This window comes from Falco rusticolus, chromosome 5 (genome assembly GCF_015220075.1).
Source record: "Falco rusticolus isolate bFalRus1 chromosome 5, bFalRus1.pri, whole genome shotgun sequence".
Taxonomy (NCBI): Eukaryota; Metazoa; Chordata; class Aves; order Falconiformes; family Falconidae; genus Falco; species Falco rusticolus.
The window spans coordinates 41,235,802-41,255,859 of record NC_051191.1 but is presented as its reverse complement, the minus strand read 5'-3'; the positions used below and the strand labels follow the sequence as shown (position 1 = coordinate 41,255,859).

General features: G+C 39.9%; 1 protein-coding gene across 2 annotated transcripts; it reads right to left on the bottom strand.

Moving 5' to 3' along the window:
• Positions 1-19,321, bottom strand: TWF1 (twinfilin actin binding protein 1). 2 transcript variants are annotated; one of them, XM_037389173.1, is made up of 10 exons: positions 19,119-19,320; positions 15,755-15,832; positions 13,074-13,252; positions 11,724-11,819; positions 9,037-9,141; positions 5,805-5,930; positions 5,489-5,639; positions 4,952-5,073; positions 2,610-3,262; positions 1-2,573 (listed from the first exon to the last, which is right to left on the bottom strand). In XM_037389173.1, exons 1-9 carry the CDS (start codon positions 19,141-19,143, stop codon positions 3,095-3,097), a joined length of 1,050 nt encoding a protein of 349 aa, XP_037245070.1. In that variant the 5' UTR covers positions 19,144-19,320; the 3' UTR covers positions 1-2,573; positions 2,610-3,094. The 2 variants fall into 2 exon arrangements, with proteins under 2 accessions (XP_037245070.1, XP_037245071.1); XM_037389174.1 differs by lacking the exon at positions 9,037-9,141 and having other exon boundaries at positions 19,119-19,321.
• Positions 19,322-20,058: the final 737 nt, after the last annotated feature.

Below are 20,058 nucleotides of genomic sequence, written 5' to 3'. Positions count from 1 at the left end.
TAAAGCATCAACCTTTAATTATAAAGTAAATTACAAAATATATAAGGTAAACTTAGTTAATTTTAGCATCTGAAGGTGGCTTTCATTGAATACATAAGACCATAAATCAGAAGTTTCCTTTATTTGCAGTGTGTTTATCCAAGTAATAGAGTAATCATTACCTTGATTATTTTTAACAAACCTGGGACAGAAGTGTTTTAAGAGATCAAATTCTCCCTACTACCTTGCAACATAAACATCTAGAAAATAGTTACCTGTCATATTAACTATTTAATAGCTTGTGAGTTAACTGCAAGCAGCTGCATTGCTCTTGGGCTTTATGAAGTCCAACAACAATTTGAATGGACACTTTCAATTATTAGATTACCACAGACAGTTAAAGGAATAACTTTCATTAATGTCCTTGTTTTGTGCTGGCTCCGAACATTCATTAACAGTAGTAATGTTATGTGAGGCAACTACGCAGATGTAAACGTGATAGATCTTACAAAAAGATCAGATACTTCTTATTGCTTTATTAGGAGAATAGCTACAAGAGGCCTGGAGAGGCAGTCGCAGTGCAAGACTTCATACAATTCTCTTTTAGGGGAAAGGCAAGGGGGAAATGTGCTCAGGACAGGACACTCTGCTGGCTGGCCAGGGGTTTGTATACCCACGTGGAATATTTTCAAGTAAGATGACTTACAATGTTTGGCTTGGGCCGAACTCTAAAGCAGTTCATTATAAATGCCCTCACATAATCACTTAACCAGCTCTCATCATCCTCCACATTAAGCTTTCTACCTCTTATCCTCACCTGCCTAGGGCAGGATTAGGAAAAAAAACCAACCCAAAACACAATATGCACATAACCATATCACGTCCAACTTAATTATTTAAACATCTGGTATTAAAAATCTGAACTTCTTTACTGACTCGTATAAGTCTAAAAATGTATGTGCACTCTTGGTATGGCTGAAGCATGGGCAGGAATACTGAATTCAAACAAAAACCCCTCTAGCAGTAATTTTTAATTATGCTATACTCAAAGGTTTTCCTTAACAAAACAAAAACAAACCACACCCCAAAGTGAATTAGGTGTGCTGAAAAGATTCAGAGTTCAACTAAAAATACACTTAATCACAGCCTGCAGTGAGCAGCACACACATTAACCATGTTTGAAAAACAACGACACTTGCCTGACAGGTAGTACATAGAAGAAACACTTCAAGGACTGGCTCCTTGCCCTAGAGAAAGAAAGCAAGAAGCAGAAAAAAACCACTAGCTAAGGGCAAGCAGGAGATTAGCTAAGGATCAAGAGCGATTCAACTGGATTGATGTAGTGTATAAGATTAAATGAAAAAAGCTGAGGTGTCAAATTTATACTGCATATAAAAAAACACAGTAAACCCAACAACTCTTGCAATCTTCATATTACATAGTGCAATCTCAGATGTCAATAACAAGCTAGTATCTTCAATCAAAATAATATATAAGATAAAACAAATTTTATCAGGAACTAGTAGTGTCAAAGCATTATCTCCTTACTAGGTTAAAATCTATCTTCCACCAGGTAAACACGTGATCCAGCTACAAAATGTGTACACCCAGCACCTATGATACTATGCAGTGAACTCAAAGACTAGCAACTCCCATATAGCTTTAAAAACTAAAAATTCAAAACCCACAAAGCTCACATACAAGACACTAAAAAGCAAGTCCCCAACTGGGGAATATAATCTATCCACTAGTATTTGACTCATTACACAATTTTAAATATTTAAGGTCATCCAATACTTGATTGCCACATCTAATTCTTGTTTAATCCACTTACTAAAATCATCTATTTTTCCTTTTCATATTAGATGCATTACTCGTGGTTCAATAAAGTTTAAACTCTTCTGGCTGATTTTAGTATTTTGGAAAAGGGAAGCAGCGGGGACAGGGGGGGAAGACAAAATCCTAACCAGGTGCTGCTGCCAGCAGTTATTCAAGACCTAGTTGGATTTTGTTACAGATTTAAGTTACTATTAAAGTTCAAACATTTAGGAAAAGTCATTTTCAGAATACCTTGAAAATTAAAATTGCAGTTGATACTGTAAACATATTGGGAAACATATTGGGATCTCAAAAATAACTCACTATTATGAAACAAGTCTATTTCAATTCTTACACAGTTTTAGATCCAAATGCACAGATAATCAATTATTTATTAGAAACTTTAAGCATATTGCTTTGAAAGCAGCTCCATAATCTACTGAGTATACTCAAACTCATGCACTATTAATCACCTTTTACTTGGTCATTCAGTGCTTAATATGTAAGGCTTACAAGTGGTATAGAAGTCTGGAAAAGCTACAGTGATTTTATGTCAAATTTCTTTAAAAGAAAATCCCACAAAATTAGTTGTAAATTTGAAATGACCATGCTTTTGTGTGGGAAAATATCCAGGTATTCCTGAACACTTAGATTAATTGATGGATAACTAATTCTAGTTTATCTTTTTTATTAAAAAAAAACCCACCCTAACAACCAAAACCAAATCAAACAACAACAAAACCCAACAATGTGTCATGTCAAAACCAGAAGAAAACCTTCTACTGTAAGAGCTACAAAAACCAGAAGAAAACCTTCTACTGTAAGAGCTACAAGGAAAAATAAAGGATTTTTCAGAGACAGTGCTATGTAGTCCTTCAGCTCTTCTCACATGACAAGTCTTACGGGTTTCAATAGGCTACTCGTAAGAATACAGGTTTGTTATCTAGGCATACAGGTACAACTTACCCACAGAATATATGGGCTTAATAGTCTTATGTCTGCAAAGTTTATGATCACATGTATAGCTTTGAATAATGGATTCTAATAAAATAAAAGGACACTAGCTTAGATTTCCTCTTCTAGCTTTAAAACAATTAGCTCTTCCACATGTCACAGAACATGGTCAACAAATATAATCATGTAACAATATAAAAAGTGCTGAGGTTAGAAGAGAGAAGTGTAAAAAGAGCCTTTTTCCCCCCCTAGTATCTATGAATGGAATGATTTCAGTTCATTACCAAAAGCCAGAATTTAATTTCTTACTGTAATACTTTATAACAAATGAAAAAAACAGTTTCTAATCACTAGTTTCAGTCTCTGCTGGACCTCTAATCAGTCTTCGTATTCCTCTCTTCCCTGCAGGACCTTTTGGTTTAGCAAAACTTTGTTTGTAAGCATGTTGTTTCGGATGAACCTCTTCATATAGGAAGTCAGCAGTTAACTCATCACCATTATCTATTTCAATCTGGGAAAAACAAAAATGCAACATTTATCATATTCATCTTAAAGACATATTTTAAAACATTTTGAAATTTTGCTGAAGCTCTCAATATGATATCAAAACCGTATGTGCAGTAATGTTCAGAGTCTAGCATGAAATGTTCTCCAACTTGTGCCTAATGCCCTGAGCAATTCTGGATAGTTTTTCCTGAGAATTCAGTATATTCTTACCAGTATTAAGTGTGATCTGACTTAATAATTTTTCCTGAAATATAAGCACAACTACACAGTACATATGCCAAGAAACTTCTGTCCCAAGCTTTAGCACAGCGTACATGTTCATACTAAGAGCACACATTCCACGTGGAAACAAGTACTTATCTGTAAAGGAACTTCCTTAAGAAAATACAAGAGAGCAGCATGCGGATCTTTCCAAACTACAATTTCCTTTCTTTATTCTTCCCTCTAAAATAAAAACTTTCCATTGACCCAATGTAACCTCCACGTTTTAAGAATTACATTTTTTCACTAAAATGTGCTTTAAACACTAATTGTAAAAGAAATGTGCATATATACTGTTGTCGTTTGAGATAAAAGGGGAAGAGTATGAACAGCTTATATGATTAGGTGGCTACTGCAGCTCAGCAAGTATTCAAGCCAGGGAAAAGCAAAAGTCAGTTTAATGAACAAAAGCGGGGGGGTGGTTTTTAAGATTTAAGCATATAAACCTGCATGGAAAGAAAATACTATTCTCAAGCCAAACTCCACTGTTTTGAATTGCAGAGATTTAGAATTCAGAGAAATGTTTTGGCCCTGCTCTGCTAAGCATTCAACACTTCATGGCCTGCAAACCACAGCACTTGACAGACTGGCCAGCCACGGTATTGCTGTTACAAATACATCCTTCAGAAATATGTTGATGGGAATTTCAGAAGTCACATGATGTATTTATTTCATTGTAGAAAGAAAATTTATGAGAAATAATTACATATAAAACCACATAGTAATAATTACTTCATTCATGACACCTCCGTAAAAATGGTTCATATTAACTCCGCTATTTTTTAGGTAGAAATAATCCCCACAGAAACAAAGCCTCAAAGTTTTTCTACATTTACAGCACAAGTGTTAAGAATGTAACCGTAGGTCACATATTCCACAAATGGACTGTTCTTGTGGTACCTACTCTGGAAGTGAGAAGCAACACTACTGCATAGTAGTAAAACCAACACAGCATCAAAAGATCAGCTTACTTGCAAATCCTTCTCTGCCCCATCAAGAACTCCTAAGATAGCAGTTTTAAGTTCCAGAACTGCAGCTTGAAATTATTTTGAAAATCCTTAAATAACCTTGGCTTTAAAAGAACTTACTGTTCAACAACAGCGATGTGTTGTGGTCCAAAATATGACACGCCTTTTAGTAAGAAATCACATTAGTTCTAAATAGTCTTTCAGAGTACTCTCAAACACTCCCTTGATGCACAAGGATATGTTTGTTAAAGCTATGAAAGTGTAGAAATTATGAACCAGAGAAAAGCTTCCATGACTTTATATCTGGAGCTTTATTAAGAAGTATTTCTTGTTCAGGACAAACTTTAAGAGTTACATAACACTTTTTATAGTTTAAGAGAAGGTGGTGGAAGAGACAGTTACAATTAGATATTAAGAAGGGTACAGAGGGATGGAGAAAATACCGGTATACCCAGCGCACTTACCTTTCTAATTATCTGCATCCACAACTGTCCTTCTACAATTTCTAACAGTGGGCTTTTGCAACTAGAGTAGAGCATTCGTTCTCTTATACTACAGGTATACCCTGGCATAGAGTAGATGAAAACTGCAGGAAAAAAACACAAATCAGACCGTAACTACATTCCATCAAAACCTGTATCATAAAATCATTTACAGCAGAGGTGCACTGCAAATCAACTATGCAGTCTGAAAGGGAAAAATGTAACAATTCTGGATCTTTTTTGCTTAAGCATTTCATTTCAAATGGGGGATGAGCAAATGGCCAGTATCTTTGTTTTCACATGACGACTGATTTATGGGTGTTCATAATCAAAAGGGATAGCTCGCTGCTTTCTAAACATAAGGACTCTTCAGAAGTCAGTTTCACAACACGACAACTCTGAAATTTATGATCATGCCGACAGACATAACTTTTATGACACGTCTTTCTCTCTGCCTTAAAATTACTAAAGTACTTGAAACAAGCCAATGACAATTCATATTGGGAAATTTTCTCATACCTATGGATTCCAAATAGTCTCCTTCATGGGCATGCTTATATAAGAAAAAGTGGTAACGCGCAGCATCCTTTGGAATTCTTTTTGGCAAGTCCTTAAGTTCAGTATGAAGTGTGTTGGCCAAAATAATTGTTTCATTTTTCATATCAATTTGCTGTTAACAAAGCAAACCTGAATACAGTTAATACACAGAAAGAAAACCAGAGAACATGACAAGATAGAAAAATAAAACTGAATTAATAATTTATCAGTGTACATTGATGTGTGGGTAATCTATTTTATACTCACTATTAAAAAAGTTAAAGTATTTTATACTTGCCAGTTGTACATAATTGAGTTTCTTATTTTTCAATTTCTCCAAAGCTTGAATAGCTTCTTTAGCAATGGGGAATGCTACTCCTTGCAATGTTTGATGCTTGCTATCTACACCAACGTCTGTCTGTACCTGGAACGCAAGTCAACTGAGATGTAAACAGAAACTTTTGCAAGCATTCATTTGGTTTCATATTATAACTAACAATGCATCTATTATAACTAACAATGCATTGCATATGGTTACACTCGGAGTAAGCAGTAGCTATTTCAAGAATAAAATACCCTAAACCATCATCCCCATATACCACAGATTTGGATTTTTTAATTTACAGGTCATGTTGGTTCCTAACCTGGGAACAGGTTCGTACCTCTGAAATGGCTAGCTCTGCAAAGCCAACAGAATCAATCCAGGGAAAACTGGCTCAAGTGCCAGAGAAGAAGCTCCCAGTTAAATTCTGGTATAAAGATACAGTAAGCCAGGAGGAGAGAGCTTAATTTTCATATGCTGTGTTATACTTTTGAACTGACAATATTGCTTATGAACTCTGTTGTATCTTCAAAAATTTTAGATCAAAACATACAGATGTCATTTCTAGGGAGTCAAAATTCTTGGAGGAAGAGAGAAATTATATCTTATGAGACAAGCGTATCTTCTTGAAGGAAAAGCAAACAACTACCCTCCCTCCTGCTTCAACACCCTCACCCCAAAAGCCTATACACAAAAGAAAGCACAAAAACCAAACTAACAAAATCTTAATTTTTCACTTCTAGGAGATCTAACACACAGTAAAAGAAAATCCAGGGTAACTGCAAGCTAGACAATTGCTCATAATTCAGTTACAGTAGTCACAAATTATTTGAGAGAAAAGAACAGTTATTTTAAACCCTGAACTTGCTGTCTATTAGCTTTTGAATATACTGACTTGCTTTTATAATTTCACAAATACATTTAACATTGGTTATGAAGCAGCAAAAGTCAGAAAAGTGTACCAAATGGAAAGTGCTGTTCTTAGATCTATTAACTAGAAGATGGTCAGCTCTAATTAAAAAGTGATGCTAATGAAATATGAAGCAAACTGATAAAAAATAAAAACCAAAGATACTTCGGGCAACACTAAATTACACTCCACATTTTAAGGAACTGCTTGTCAGCAACAAGGAAAGAGGAGAAGAAAGCAGGTGGAAGAGCTTACTTTTGTATAAAGATAGGTAAATTTATGAAGAAGGTTATAGAAAAATTATCTGCAAAATATATCTGCATAAAAGCCTACTAATAAACACAGACATCACAAAAATAATAAACCATAGTAAAATACCATACTATACAAAACATATTACAATACAAGTAGAAAAAAACCAAACATAAAAGCAATCTGTGAAGTGTGGGGACAGGCAAGGGAAGAAAGTAAACCAGCATACCTCAAGATTTAAGAAAATGAAAAAATCTATTAGTCCATGCTGCAGCATATTTCAGACCATTAAAACAAAACAAAACACCGAAGTCACTTAAAAATATTTATATTCATACTGTAAGATCTGTTAGTGATGGCTGCTTAGTAGCAGATAAAATGGCAGATGAAATATCCTATGCATAAATGTAAAGTAACATATGCAAGAGGAGAAAAAACCCCTGGCTTTTACACCCTTCCTAGATTTCTGCTGTTGTTCACTCAGGGACCTGACAGCAGACGAGATGATCCTTTGATCTAACCCAGTAAAATACTTCTTAATGTAATTATGAAAAAATATACATATGGAAACCTCAAATTTGAAATTTTTTTTTTTAATCAGAAGCTTTTCGTTTTCTGAGTCTAATGACAGTCTTCATAATGGTGGAAACAATGAAGACAGAAATCATAAGTTAATGTATTGCAAGATGCTTCAAACAAAGCCAAAATGGCAGCAATCTACAGTTTACATATCTCTGAAAAGCACAGCTATTGCTGCTGAAGTTTCATAATAGCATGTAAAGTTCTAGTCTGCATGAATCAGCTGTTAAACACAATGTATGTCGTACATAAGAGATAATACTAATACCAGAAGTGATCACTGATACCACAGAGGTTTTACATTCATTAGCGGGTTGTTTTTTTTTTTTAAAGCTGTCCAAGTAAAATGCAGTGTCTGATGATGATGAATGCATTTCTACAATGGATTAATCAAATTAGACATGGAAAATACAAAAGACGTCACTGAGAAAAAAAAAAAATCAATAAAGTTGTAGCAAAAAGCACAGCAGAGTGAAAACTTAAGAGAAGATACAGAGATGCGTTTAACACTGTTGTTTCTGCAGCTGAATACCAGCAAACAAAACACAGTTCACGTGTACCAAGCCTAAACAACTAATAAGATCAGCACATGACCCATTTTAACACATGTCTGAACACAAACAGTGATCAAGTGAAGGAAATGTCAGAAAAGAATCCTCCGAAACTTTTCACTCACTAGCTAGCTGGCAATCATCAAATTATTTGGTTAAAGGCATTTATTAGAGGTTTTTCTATAAAGCATATGCAGCAAAAGCAAATCAGTCTCTTAAAAGGACTAGATACTTTTTCTGGATTTCTATTTTATTTTTATTGGAATTCCATTCACTTCCTCTCAGTCTTAAAAGACAATTGCACTAGTGCTGGAAGCTAAGTACATTTCCTCCAGGAGCAAGGCTGCTGAAATACTCCCGGCAATCATTCACTGCAACAGTTGCTACTTTGTGTTTTCTCTACAGTTTCTGCCACCATGGGAAATGTATGTGGCAATCACAGAATGGTAGAGGTTGGAAGGAACCTCCAGAGGTCATATTGTCCAACCCCCCTGCTCAAGCAGGGCCACCTACAGCCAGTTGCCCACCTATCTGTCCAGACAGCTTTTGAGTATCTCCAAGATGGAGGCTCCGCAACCTCTCTGGGCAGACTGTGCAGGGCTCAGTCACTCTTCACAGTGAAACACACCCAGTGATAGTAAAAGTAAAAGCACATTACGGGCCAAAGTCGCAATAATTAAGGTCTGCAGTTGCGAGGCCCCTGACTCAGACACTAGGCCTTGCAAACTCAGCAAGATCATGCCACTTCAACACCAGCCATCACCATCCTGCAGTCTCAAGTCATTGAGAAATAAATTTACATTCTCATCCACTCGGACTTTCCATTTTCTGTTCTGCCAGGTTTTCTTCCCTACAATATGTTTGTAACTCTGTCTGTACTCAGTTTCCCACCCATGCTCAAAGACATTGTAGGTACCTCATTAATCTTTATTTGTCGAAGTTCCTCTTCTGCTGCAGTCAGAGGTGCAGGGGAGGACTGTGATATCAAATATTTTTTATATCCATTCAGTGAAACATCATCCTGGAAGCACAGTATCAATACTGATCATTTTTGGATAGCAAAAGTTTTCTTCAAAGATGTTCTATGCAACATAAAAAAAGCAGTTACCTCCCACACAGTTATGGTCATTTTATTTGAATGGATTACAAGTGTAGGTGCATTTGCAAATTCAGCTTATTTTCCTGTACAGCAGGGTTCACTGGGCTGCTCTTGTACCGAATTGCACCATGGGCAGCATTTCTAGAATCAGTCCCCAATTACATTGCCAATTCAAAAATCATCATTAATGAAGACTGTGTGCATGAAGTTATTCAGCCTTCTTGGACAAAACCTCACAGAACTGCCACAATTCTTATAAATAACAAAATTACTTAATTCTAATTAACAATAAAAATTGTAATAAATAGGTTTTTTAAAAAAAATCTATTTTCTTATAAAATTGGCGTGCTCAGACTGGTAGCTTATTGATATTTTCTACCTAAAAGGAGACAAAAATGCTACCTCAGGACAGGCAGTAAGCACATGATACTCCAAGTAGTTTAGGATGCAGTGTGACAGAAGTGATGAATTCTGATAATGACTTTGGGAAATTTGTTATTACTCTGTGTCAGTTCTGGCCCTCTCCAAAGAGGTTGATAACAGAGGCAAGTACTACTGTGGTTTTATTATTAAGGTGGTCACTCAGAAAAGGGCAGGACTTCATGCAATCATCTGAATATGATTTTATCCTCAAGTTCAGAGGAGCAAGAGAAAGCTCCTTTTTAGCTCTTCCCTTTCTGAAACAGACAGACTTTCCCAAACACAATTTCTAGTATCAATATTCCATTATGTCTTGTTTCAGAAGCCTAGAGGTATTGAGGTTAATACCTCTGTGAAGTAGCAGGTGGAGGCATAACCAAGTTCCACCAGGATAACAGAGTTGGTTGCAACTAAACCATCCTTGTGTCTAACAAAATAAAGACAGAGTAACCCACTGGATGCTGACGACCAAGATTCTGAGTGAGGTTTGTGACTTGAGTACCTCGAAGAACCTGTAATTTTTGCAGAGATGAACATGAGAGGACAGCTACTATGAAGAAGTTTATAAAGACACTGAAACCAACAATTTAGAGATACGTTAACCTGTAACATAATGAACTTGGAAAAAGTGAGTTACATTGACTTTATCTTCTAAGTGCCCCAAGCATACTGAAATAATAGTAACAGACAAATGTAATGCTCCTTCCTTACAACTGAGAAGGAAGCTCAGATTTGGCCTGAGTTGTAGGGCTAGATGCAAATTCTGCGTATTACACAGACTGCTAATGGTTTGGTGCAAGTGGCAGTAAGAGATTAGTTGATTGAATGGGCAAGAAAAAAAATAACATGACCTCTACCAGTAAACCCTTTCAGCAACTCGATTATCTGTTTCTCTAGAATACAACTTCTCCACAAAGGTTTGTTAGTGTGTTAGGATAATGAAGCCTCCATCACAGGTTATTGCTGAATATAACAAACTATTTACTCAGTGAGCAGCAGAATTACAACCCTCACTTCCTTATAGACTTGTGCGCCTGCCAAAACAGCCTGTGTCTCTTCCACAGCTTTTTCCCTACTGCAGTATTTTCTACTTGTCCACAAACCTCCAGCTCCTTCCCTTCCTTCAGCAGCAGCTCCCTGTATCAATAGTGGCAGTGCTCTGGTTCAGATTTGTGCGTATGATGAACTAATTAACAGGCTAAACAGAAGATATCTGCTGTGGTCCCTCTGTCTTTGCTGAAGGAGGAAAAGGCAAATGATAATTTGAATCTTTAAGTAATTATCAGTTGTAATGAAAGCTATAGAAATTCTGTGTCTTCGAGAACTCTAACTTGCATTTTTTTAAAACTGGCAATGGATTAAAAAGTCAAGACTGTCTGATGACTGCCTGACAAGTAGAGAGACATCACAATCCCAAAGACACAAAGGTAATGCAATAGCCTCATATTTCCTTATGTGCACAGCAATTGCAGGATTTTCAACGTCCCTCAGAAGCTTGTGAGACTTCACACATGCACCTTCCAATTACCTTACCATTAGTGAACAGTCAACTACTAGAATTTCCATTGAACGACTCAGTAGCTACTAAAATTCTGTTTCCATAGGTTAAGATGGCAGCCACAGACTTGAGTTACATTTTATGGTACACACAGCTCAGTATTTGGTTTAAGACAAAAACATTTGTTTTCAGATGTTGACAGCTTACAGATTGGTCTTCTATCCCACTTCTGATCCAGAACCATACATCCAAAATGGCTTGTGTATAACAACTGGCCTGAAAGTTACCGTTCCAGCTTTTAAAGGATTCACATGCATGCAGTGAGATTAAGAGATCCTCCTATTATTCTTAGATTAGATTTCATAACCATTTGAAACAAGGACTTCTTAGCCTGAAGTTGTCAAATATACTTAGTTTCCTGTTCAAATGACAGCAATCACATTTTAACATTGGACTAATACACATAGCTTTTAATTCTTTTTCTCCTTAATCAAAAAGGAGCGGAAACATAAATTCATTCCAGTGACATCAGCTACTGTATTTAGTATGTAAAATCAATGTGTGGACTTCAAAAAGGAAAACATACCTGTACTGTTCCAAATACTTCATCCTTAATATGACCACCTCCAAATTCTTTCTTGAGTGTTGCTCGGGTTGCTGCATACAACATTTTTTGACGAACCTAGCATATTACAAAACAGTGTTGTTTTAGTTTGGGTTCTTTTTTTTTTCTTTGGTGTAGACAGAGGATCTAGCATGTTGGTGTACCAATGCCATTAACACCTTTCTTGAACAAATATTGAAGTGTTGAAACTGTATTATGAAGGTGTAATTCTTAATACCTGCAGTGAGCTCTGGATCACAATACTAACACATGCTATTAAATTCTCAAGGGCAGGATACTAGGCAGTATTATCAAATTAATTCCAGAACTAAATTGCAGCTTTAGTAAGAGTATGAGCTTTTTCTAAAAACCCTCAACATAATCTTTACTAATTTTAAATGGGAAAACCCACAACTGTTAAAATCTTTTGTCACTGATCTGTGTACTAATGGATACAACACACAGAGTATGAGCAGACTGCAAATAACTCATTATTATTTTTTATTTGATAGTGACTCCAGATAATTTTGGTTTAACTACGGAGTGGAAAAATGAAATTTTCTGGAAGTAGAAGATCTAATAATGTTTGCTCCCCATCAACTTGTATCTAAGATAGTCACATACTTACTCCTCTCTCTTCCCACCTTATTTCACTGTCACACCATCCTCACCACAATACCCCACCTTTTCCACCTAATCTCTTCTATGCACTCCAGCTCTTGGTGTCTTACTATTTCCTAATTCTAGTGAAAGTAGTAGGAATATTGGAACAGCTTTACTTTCTGTCTTATCTCACATTCCCAGAACCTGTACACAGTATCTTAGTTTCTCCTAGGAATCCTTAACTCTAACCTCAGTTCTGTCCCACGTTCTCTAACTACTGACTATATACAAAAACAGTATATTCTGTGGCAGGTCGCAGATCCATGACTGCCAGCTGGGCAGCCAGGAAGCCAAACAGAATAAACAGCTTGAGCTCAGGCTATAATCTTTCTCTCTAGATAACACCCACTGAGATTTCTGTCCTATATTCTTCCATGAATTTTCATGAAATATTGACAGAAAAATAGACAAACAAATAGGGCAAAACCACTGTCTTGATCCCTCCACTCAGGCTAGAAAGAAATTGCATCAGCTGTACTCCATCTAGACCCACTGATACTGCTCCTCGATCAGCTTCAAGAAAGATCTTTTCTTAGTTTTCTTGGGGGAAAGTGAAGGGAAAGTTGGGGAATGCTTAATTCCTCAAACCCTTTTCCTTCATATCTAGGATTCAGATCAAACGGCACTGTTGAAAAATCATTAACATGAAGTCTGACGACTGTTACTTACAGGAGAGTGATCAGGTGACCATGCAATGAAGATCCATTCATATCCTTGAGCATTCTGAGAATCTAATCTGTATAATATATAACATGGCTGCTTGTCTTCAAGAAGGGGAAGGACAAAGGAATCGTAATCCTTTTCCCATGATCCAACTGGCCGCCTAGAGGATCCCACAACAAGCTGCTCTATAACCAATAACCAAAGCTACAGGTTACCAACAATGCAGCTAATACTGTTTTTCAAAATTAGCAATTACAATGAACAGTTTTAATCAGATGCTTCGTCTTTTCATCATTATATCCTCAAGAATGGAAGTCAAGAACAGTCAGTGTGAAAGTGGCTGAATTCCTACAAAAACTGTGTATGTTAAAACCCTAACTTACTTTAATCTAAATATAAATAGGTGAGAAGTAATGTGCTGGTTGTCATCAACTTCTTTGATCTGAAGGGATAAGACTGACGCGGTTTTAGCGTGAAGAGAAATAAAAACTGTCTTCTGCCAGTTAATTTTTAAATTGGAATATTAAGTAGAAACAAGACGAGAGTAAGGTTTTAAATGTTAGACTTAGAATTACTGATGCTCTTGCTATAACATATTAGTGTTTGTTCCCATTATAAGGAGTCTATAATTCAGTTATACAGTGAAAAGAGTTTGGAATGAATGAGTACGTTTGCACCAATCACTTTAACTTGACTATGTAAGTAGATAAACTTCTTTCTAATACAGCTTCATAATTACGGTCTCTTTAAATGACTGAAGTTGTTTATTATGTATAATTGGCTTAAGCCTGTATATAGTACTTCAGATGAGATTTGATAACGTGAACAGCTATAGCAACAAGATTTTTCTCTTACTTATAAATCACATCTCAGCTTCCAAAAGGAAGTATTAGCATAGTGTCTTTCAAAACATTTATCAGCTTCCCAATAAATACAAGCCCCTACAATCAAAACAGAAATACCTGGTTTAAATGGGATCCTACAACAGTTTAAGGACCATCACAGTAACTAGTATATAAAATACCTCTTGAAAGTCTAGGACCTAAATTCTAACACTTCAGATGAAAGCATGACAGTACACAAATGCCTCTACAGCAAAACTTTCAGAGCAAGGCACTCTACCACAGTACGTCACAGAACATGAACAGTTCAGGGAAAGGATGTTTGGCCCTTCTCTGAATTAGATGTAAAGTAGCTGTAGTTGTCCACTTACACGTGCGTATTCAGAATGTACTTGCCAGTTCTGAGTTCTAGGTGGCTTCACACTCACTTGGATTTAAGATAGAAAAGTACAATCACAGGAACTCTACTGCCCAGCAGCAAACCTCTTCTCTTATTAACACAGACTAGCAGAACCCAATTTTACTATCACGTGCTGATTAAGGGCAGTTGCTGAAAGCTCCTGCAGACAGATGAGGCAACTGTCTCTCTTCCAGTATTCTGGGAGTTTTAGAGGTTTCTTTTTGAACTGTGGAAAATAGTATCAAAGACTGGATTCTGATTCTACATAGAGACAAAACACATATATATACACACACATTCACACACAAAAGAAAAAAAATAACATCTTCCCTTTGTATCTTATTTCTAGGCTTCATTTCATATATAAAGTAGCATACACACAAAACCATATCGTTTTACCTTGCGTAATGGGGGAAAAAAAAATTCAATGGTATGCCAGCATTTGCTAGCTTGTTCTAGTGAGACTTTACCACAGTGACCTGCCTATAATATTACTACTGCCACTTCCTTAAGAAAAGCAACATTAAAGTCAGAAGACTTCCTAGGAAAAGCAGACACAAAGAAGCTGAACGGGAGGTAATTTACCTCACAATAAAAGTATGTATGTACATGTACATACATGTATCTTACACAGCTAACAGGTATTTCAGTGTACTGTAAATGCACGAAGTCTGGAAAAACCAAAAAAACCCAAGGTGTGCATTTGATGCACTTGAAAAGATGGACTAAACCATCAAGTCTCATACAATCAACCAGCATTGCTATTAAAAAAAAATAATAATCATGATGCATTCTACCTTGCAATGTTTGCAGCCTTGATTACTTGCCAAGAAGTTCAAAGACTAAAATCAAGTTCTGCAAGAAATTACATAATTTTATATTTGTACATATATGTGAGATTTAAGGAACAGTTTTAGCTTTGAAAATTTGTACAAAGTTACAGACTTTTAAAGGTATTTTCTATGTAGCTAGATTACTACTTAAACATCTGCTTTAATAGGACTTTCTACTGCAGCCGATCCCAATATAAAAGGCAAATAACATTTATACTTCATCTAAAGTGACGAGCTTCTGTGTAAGAATCTCTGTCTAATGAAAGTAACTGAAGTGTCAAAAATTACACAGGTGTGGACTTTTTTTCCTCTGTTTTCTTTAGTAAGAAGGTAAGAGTAAGCTCATTTGTATTATCTGTATGAAATACACAGCAGCTCTTGGTAAAATGTGAAATGACATTTGGAAGAAAAATTCAAATCCAAAAATACAGTAGTACCATACTGAAAAGCACAGCATCACCAAAACTTAAATCTTACCTTCAGTATATGAAAGACCTTAGTAACATTAACTCTTGCAGAGTTTTGTTTTTTAAACAATTGTACATGTAGGTCATTAAAACAACCAGGAAAATATCTAAAAGTATCAGAGAAAAAGATTAAACTTTGACTAACCATTGTCAATGACTATTTTTAAAAGCCTGTACTGTCCATTTCTGGCTCCAACAAAGGTGTCTTTAACACTTCCACTAGCTGAAAAAGAGAAAACAAAAGTAATCAAATGAACACATTTCACTTTCCTAGGACAAAGAATATTCACGAAGGTAAGAACAACACTGGAAAAGCATACAACTGACCCTTCACTACAAAGCTGGACTGAAAAAGGAACATGGGAGCGATGTTCCGTCTATGCTGCATACTGTTCCAGTCACCAGCATGCCACAAAAAGATGACCGGCAACATTACAAAATAGCCCTGCTTTCTAGCATACTGCATGATTTTCAACATTGTGAAAATTAAGGGTGACATCACATCATCACTCTCAGATTTCAGAGTTAACACAGCAACACAGTAAAAATATGATGCATCTCAGATGACAATAGCTTCATGAAATCTGCAGGCTTAGTACAACCTTTTAGACAGAAACATTACACCTGCCAGGAAAATATTAGAGCTTGTCTGGCAGAAGTACCGGTCTTTCCGGCGGACACCGGTATTCTGAAGAATACCAGTGAAGGCCAGCTGCCACCCGTTGCTTGTCTTTCATATGATCTTATCTCTTTGTATCTAACCCGATAACATTGTTCAAACCTCGACCTATCACAACAGGATAGCTTTATAATGAATTTACAAAGAAGTAACTAAACATATTTTCAAATGTCCACAATTCACATTGACACAACATGGTAAACACGACAGACCCACTTCTCTAAGCACACTGAAAAACTGTGCTTCAGTCATGTGAAGATCATTCTTATCTCAACGGCTCTGCTTTGCTAAATAATCCGAGCGCAAATCAGTTTAATTATACTGTAGACTGGGGGTTGCACAGCATTTATTGAGAAGCATTTACTGCAAGCTGGTCCTTTAAAGTAATCCCACAGCACAGTATCAGCAAAACAAACATCCAGCCATGAAACAAATAAAATGGATTATTTATAGTCAGGTTGAGGCCAACTGAACAGATGGTCAGATGGTATCCAGCAACATGACTGCACATACTCAAAACACTGTAAATTTATGCCCCTTGAAGAGATGCCCAGGCCCGTTCTGAAAGTCCAAATGGCATGGGAGGGAAAAGGGGGATGTTAAGCAAACTGAACTGTGCCAGTCCAACCTCAGCTTCATCTCAGCATCTTCCCACTAATCAGTGCAGACCCTTGCTGTAATTTGCTGCCAACTTTTCTAATCATCTCTGCCAGTCCTCATCATTCCATTCAGCGTGCAAACGTTGTGCCTCTTTCTAGACTTTCTGGTTCCCCCAGGACCATTTTTTGTCCTCTTCATCATCTTTTTGTTCTTTATTCTCTTGTTTCAACCCTGTACACCAAAACAAGACCAAAATACAGCAGTCCCTGCACCAATACCAGAACTGTGACAGGTCCTGAAGTAAAACTGAGACAAGACATTTCTGAAAACATCTCACTATCAAATGACCTATGCTTTTCTTCCGCATAAAGGTTTTAAAATTCACAACAGAGTGATATTATTTTCTACTTAAACTTCCTGCATAGCAGAGACCTACCAACTTAAAATTTGGGTTTATTTCACAAATATTTTACAGGGATTATAATTTTAAAATTATTTAGAAGACTGTGAACATATTCTAGTGGTTTTTCCCCACAGCTCAATGCATTCTGCAACTTCCTACACTATTTATCTGCACTGGCCTGTTTGAAAGCCCAGTCCTTTTAGCAACTGCCTGGTACATATCGCTGTCCCCATGACTTCATTTCTGCTTCCAGAAAAGAGCAGCCCATGCTGCCAAATCTTGCGATTGTTTATGACTGACAGTAGCCCGTTTGTAGCTAAAGCCAGCAATGGCACAACAAGTGCTACTTCTCTTCCAAATTGCAGAAGCGGATGGTTTGCTGCAAACAGGGCTCCTGATTAGCGCCTGCCGGGGCAGGATCTGCGCAGGAAAGCTGCCGAGTTCTCCACAGCTCTCCCCAGAGGACAAAAGATTCTCAGAGCCAAGGAGAGCAGCAGAAGAGGCTTAGCCACTCTTCTTGCTTGTGGCAAGCAACAGGATATTCTTCTGCTCCTCCCTCCAGCATTGCCAGAACAGACAACAAGGGAATCAAGAGCCACTATAGCTTTTTTCCCAGACTGGGGACAACTGTTATCCCACATGCATCCCCAGCCTGAGAAGAACTTAAAAAAAGAAGGAGCAAGAAAAGAGCAAAGATGGGCGTGCTGGGGTAGGAAGCGAAGTGAGATGAAAGGTGCAGACCAGGTGCTGCCAGCGGGCAAAGAAGGGAACAAGAGAGCAATAAAGAGCTGCTGTGGCTGGGACAAAAGTCACCTTCAACAATAGATACGGGAAAGCAGGCAAAGTACATGATACTAGTCACCGAACAAGCAGGCTGCGGAAACAGAGACAGCAGAACCCGACACACCCCCGTAATCCTGCAGTGTAATCCTTGCTTAGCAATTCCATGATTCCGGGGGGGGGCCGGTAACGCTGAGTAACAACACACTGCCTTCCTCTAATTGCTCCTCGTACCCTCCAAGCCCTGGAAGCATCGGGGCGGGAGGGGACGGGGCCCCGTCCCCCTTGTCTCCTTTGCGCCTCCAGTGATGGGCTTTTTAGTGGGCTTCCCTAGCCCGAGGCTCCCGGTTCTCCTCAGGGCTCCCACTGCAAGGCAGGGGGCAGCGCCCCTCGCCATTCCCGGTGCTGTCCGACCCATCCCGGCCCCCGCTGCGCCGACCCCGGGCAGGCGACAGCTCCTCCTTGGGGCGGGAGGTGCCCCGGGAGCCGCCGCAGCCCCGGCTCCCCCTCACGGCTCACCCCGCCGCAGCGGGACAACCTGCGCTCGGGGAAGTTACCCGAGCCAAGGGGGTGGCCTCCTCGCCATCGATGGGCTTCTGCGGTGAGCAGCTCTGCCCGGCAGGCTCCCTGCCGCTCCGAGGCGGACAGGCGCGGTCAGCCGTGCGGATAAGCCCGGCACCTCTTCGCCTGAGCGGGGGCGAGCCTCCGGGGTCGACCCAGGGGAGCGGCGGCCGCCCGGGGACGAAGCCAGCAGCGGCTTCCCCGCGCTGAGCTCGCCACCCCCCCGCCAACCCTCGCCGAAAAGGACGGGCTCCTCCAGCAGCGAACAAAGAGCGCGGCAGGGGAGAAAACGCCGCCGCGAACGGCCCGTTAAACGGCCACAACGCCCACCGCGCCCTAGCCCGACCGGCGGGGAAGGGCGCTGCGCCCGGCCGGCCGGCGCGGGGAGAGGAGGGAAGGAGGGCCGGGCTGGCCGGAGGGCAGGTGGGCACCGCGGGGCGCGGCGGGGGGCGGCGGTCCGCGCCCGCGGGGGGAGCCGCGCGGTACCTTGGATGCCGGTCTGGTGGGACATGTCGCACCGCCGCTCGCCGCGCTCGGGGCAGCGCCGTCTGCCGCGTCCCAGCCCGGCCGCGCACACGTGACGCGCCGCCGCCACTCAGCGGCCGGGAGGGAGCGCAGCGCCTTCCGGGCCCCGCCGGCCCGGGCCGGCCCCAGGGCCCCGGCCGCGGGCAGCGCTGCTGCCCCCTACAGCGGAGCCCCCGCCGGGCCGCTCCGCAGGGCCGCCCGGCGCCGCACCTCTCCTCTGCCCGCCCCCCTGCGGCGCCCCCGGGCGGCTCCTCTGGGTGCTGCACAACGGGGACGCGGGGCAGCCCTGTCCGGGCCGTCGCCCTCTTCACCGGCCGCCCCGCGGCCTGTGGCCGGCCTCCCTGGCGGAAAGGGACGGGCGGCCCACGGGGCTGCGTGTTCGCCGAAGTACTGAAAAATGACTGAGGTGAATTAAGTTCGTCTCTGGGAATCTGTCGTGGAGTCCTCCCGCTCTTGCTTGCAGCAGCAGCGAGGGCGCCGCAAGGTGGGACTGGCTGCTGGTGTGAGCTGTGGGTTTGCAGGGAGCCGTCACCCGGTAAAGAGCACAGAGGTGAGGGCAGAGCCCAGAGCCACGGCTCAAGCCCTTGCCCCTTACAAGGCAGTCTTTCTCTGTCAATTTTGCATTGTTTGCTACTTGGTGGCACTGCATCGACAGAAATAGCGAAGATTTCTCCTCTTTCAGCATGGCTCTGGCAGTTGAGGCACTTGTCCGTGTTGGCAAGGCATGGCTCCAGGCAGACCAAGGGTGTACCCCCTTCTCAGTCAGGCCTATCCAAAGGCCTTTGCACCTTTTCAACCTGTGTTGATAAAGTTTCCCTAAACTTTTTCTTTTAAAGTTCCCAGTGAAGGACAGTCCTGTGTCATGAATTTAAGCATGCTCTGAATGAGCTTTTTGTAGCTG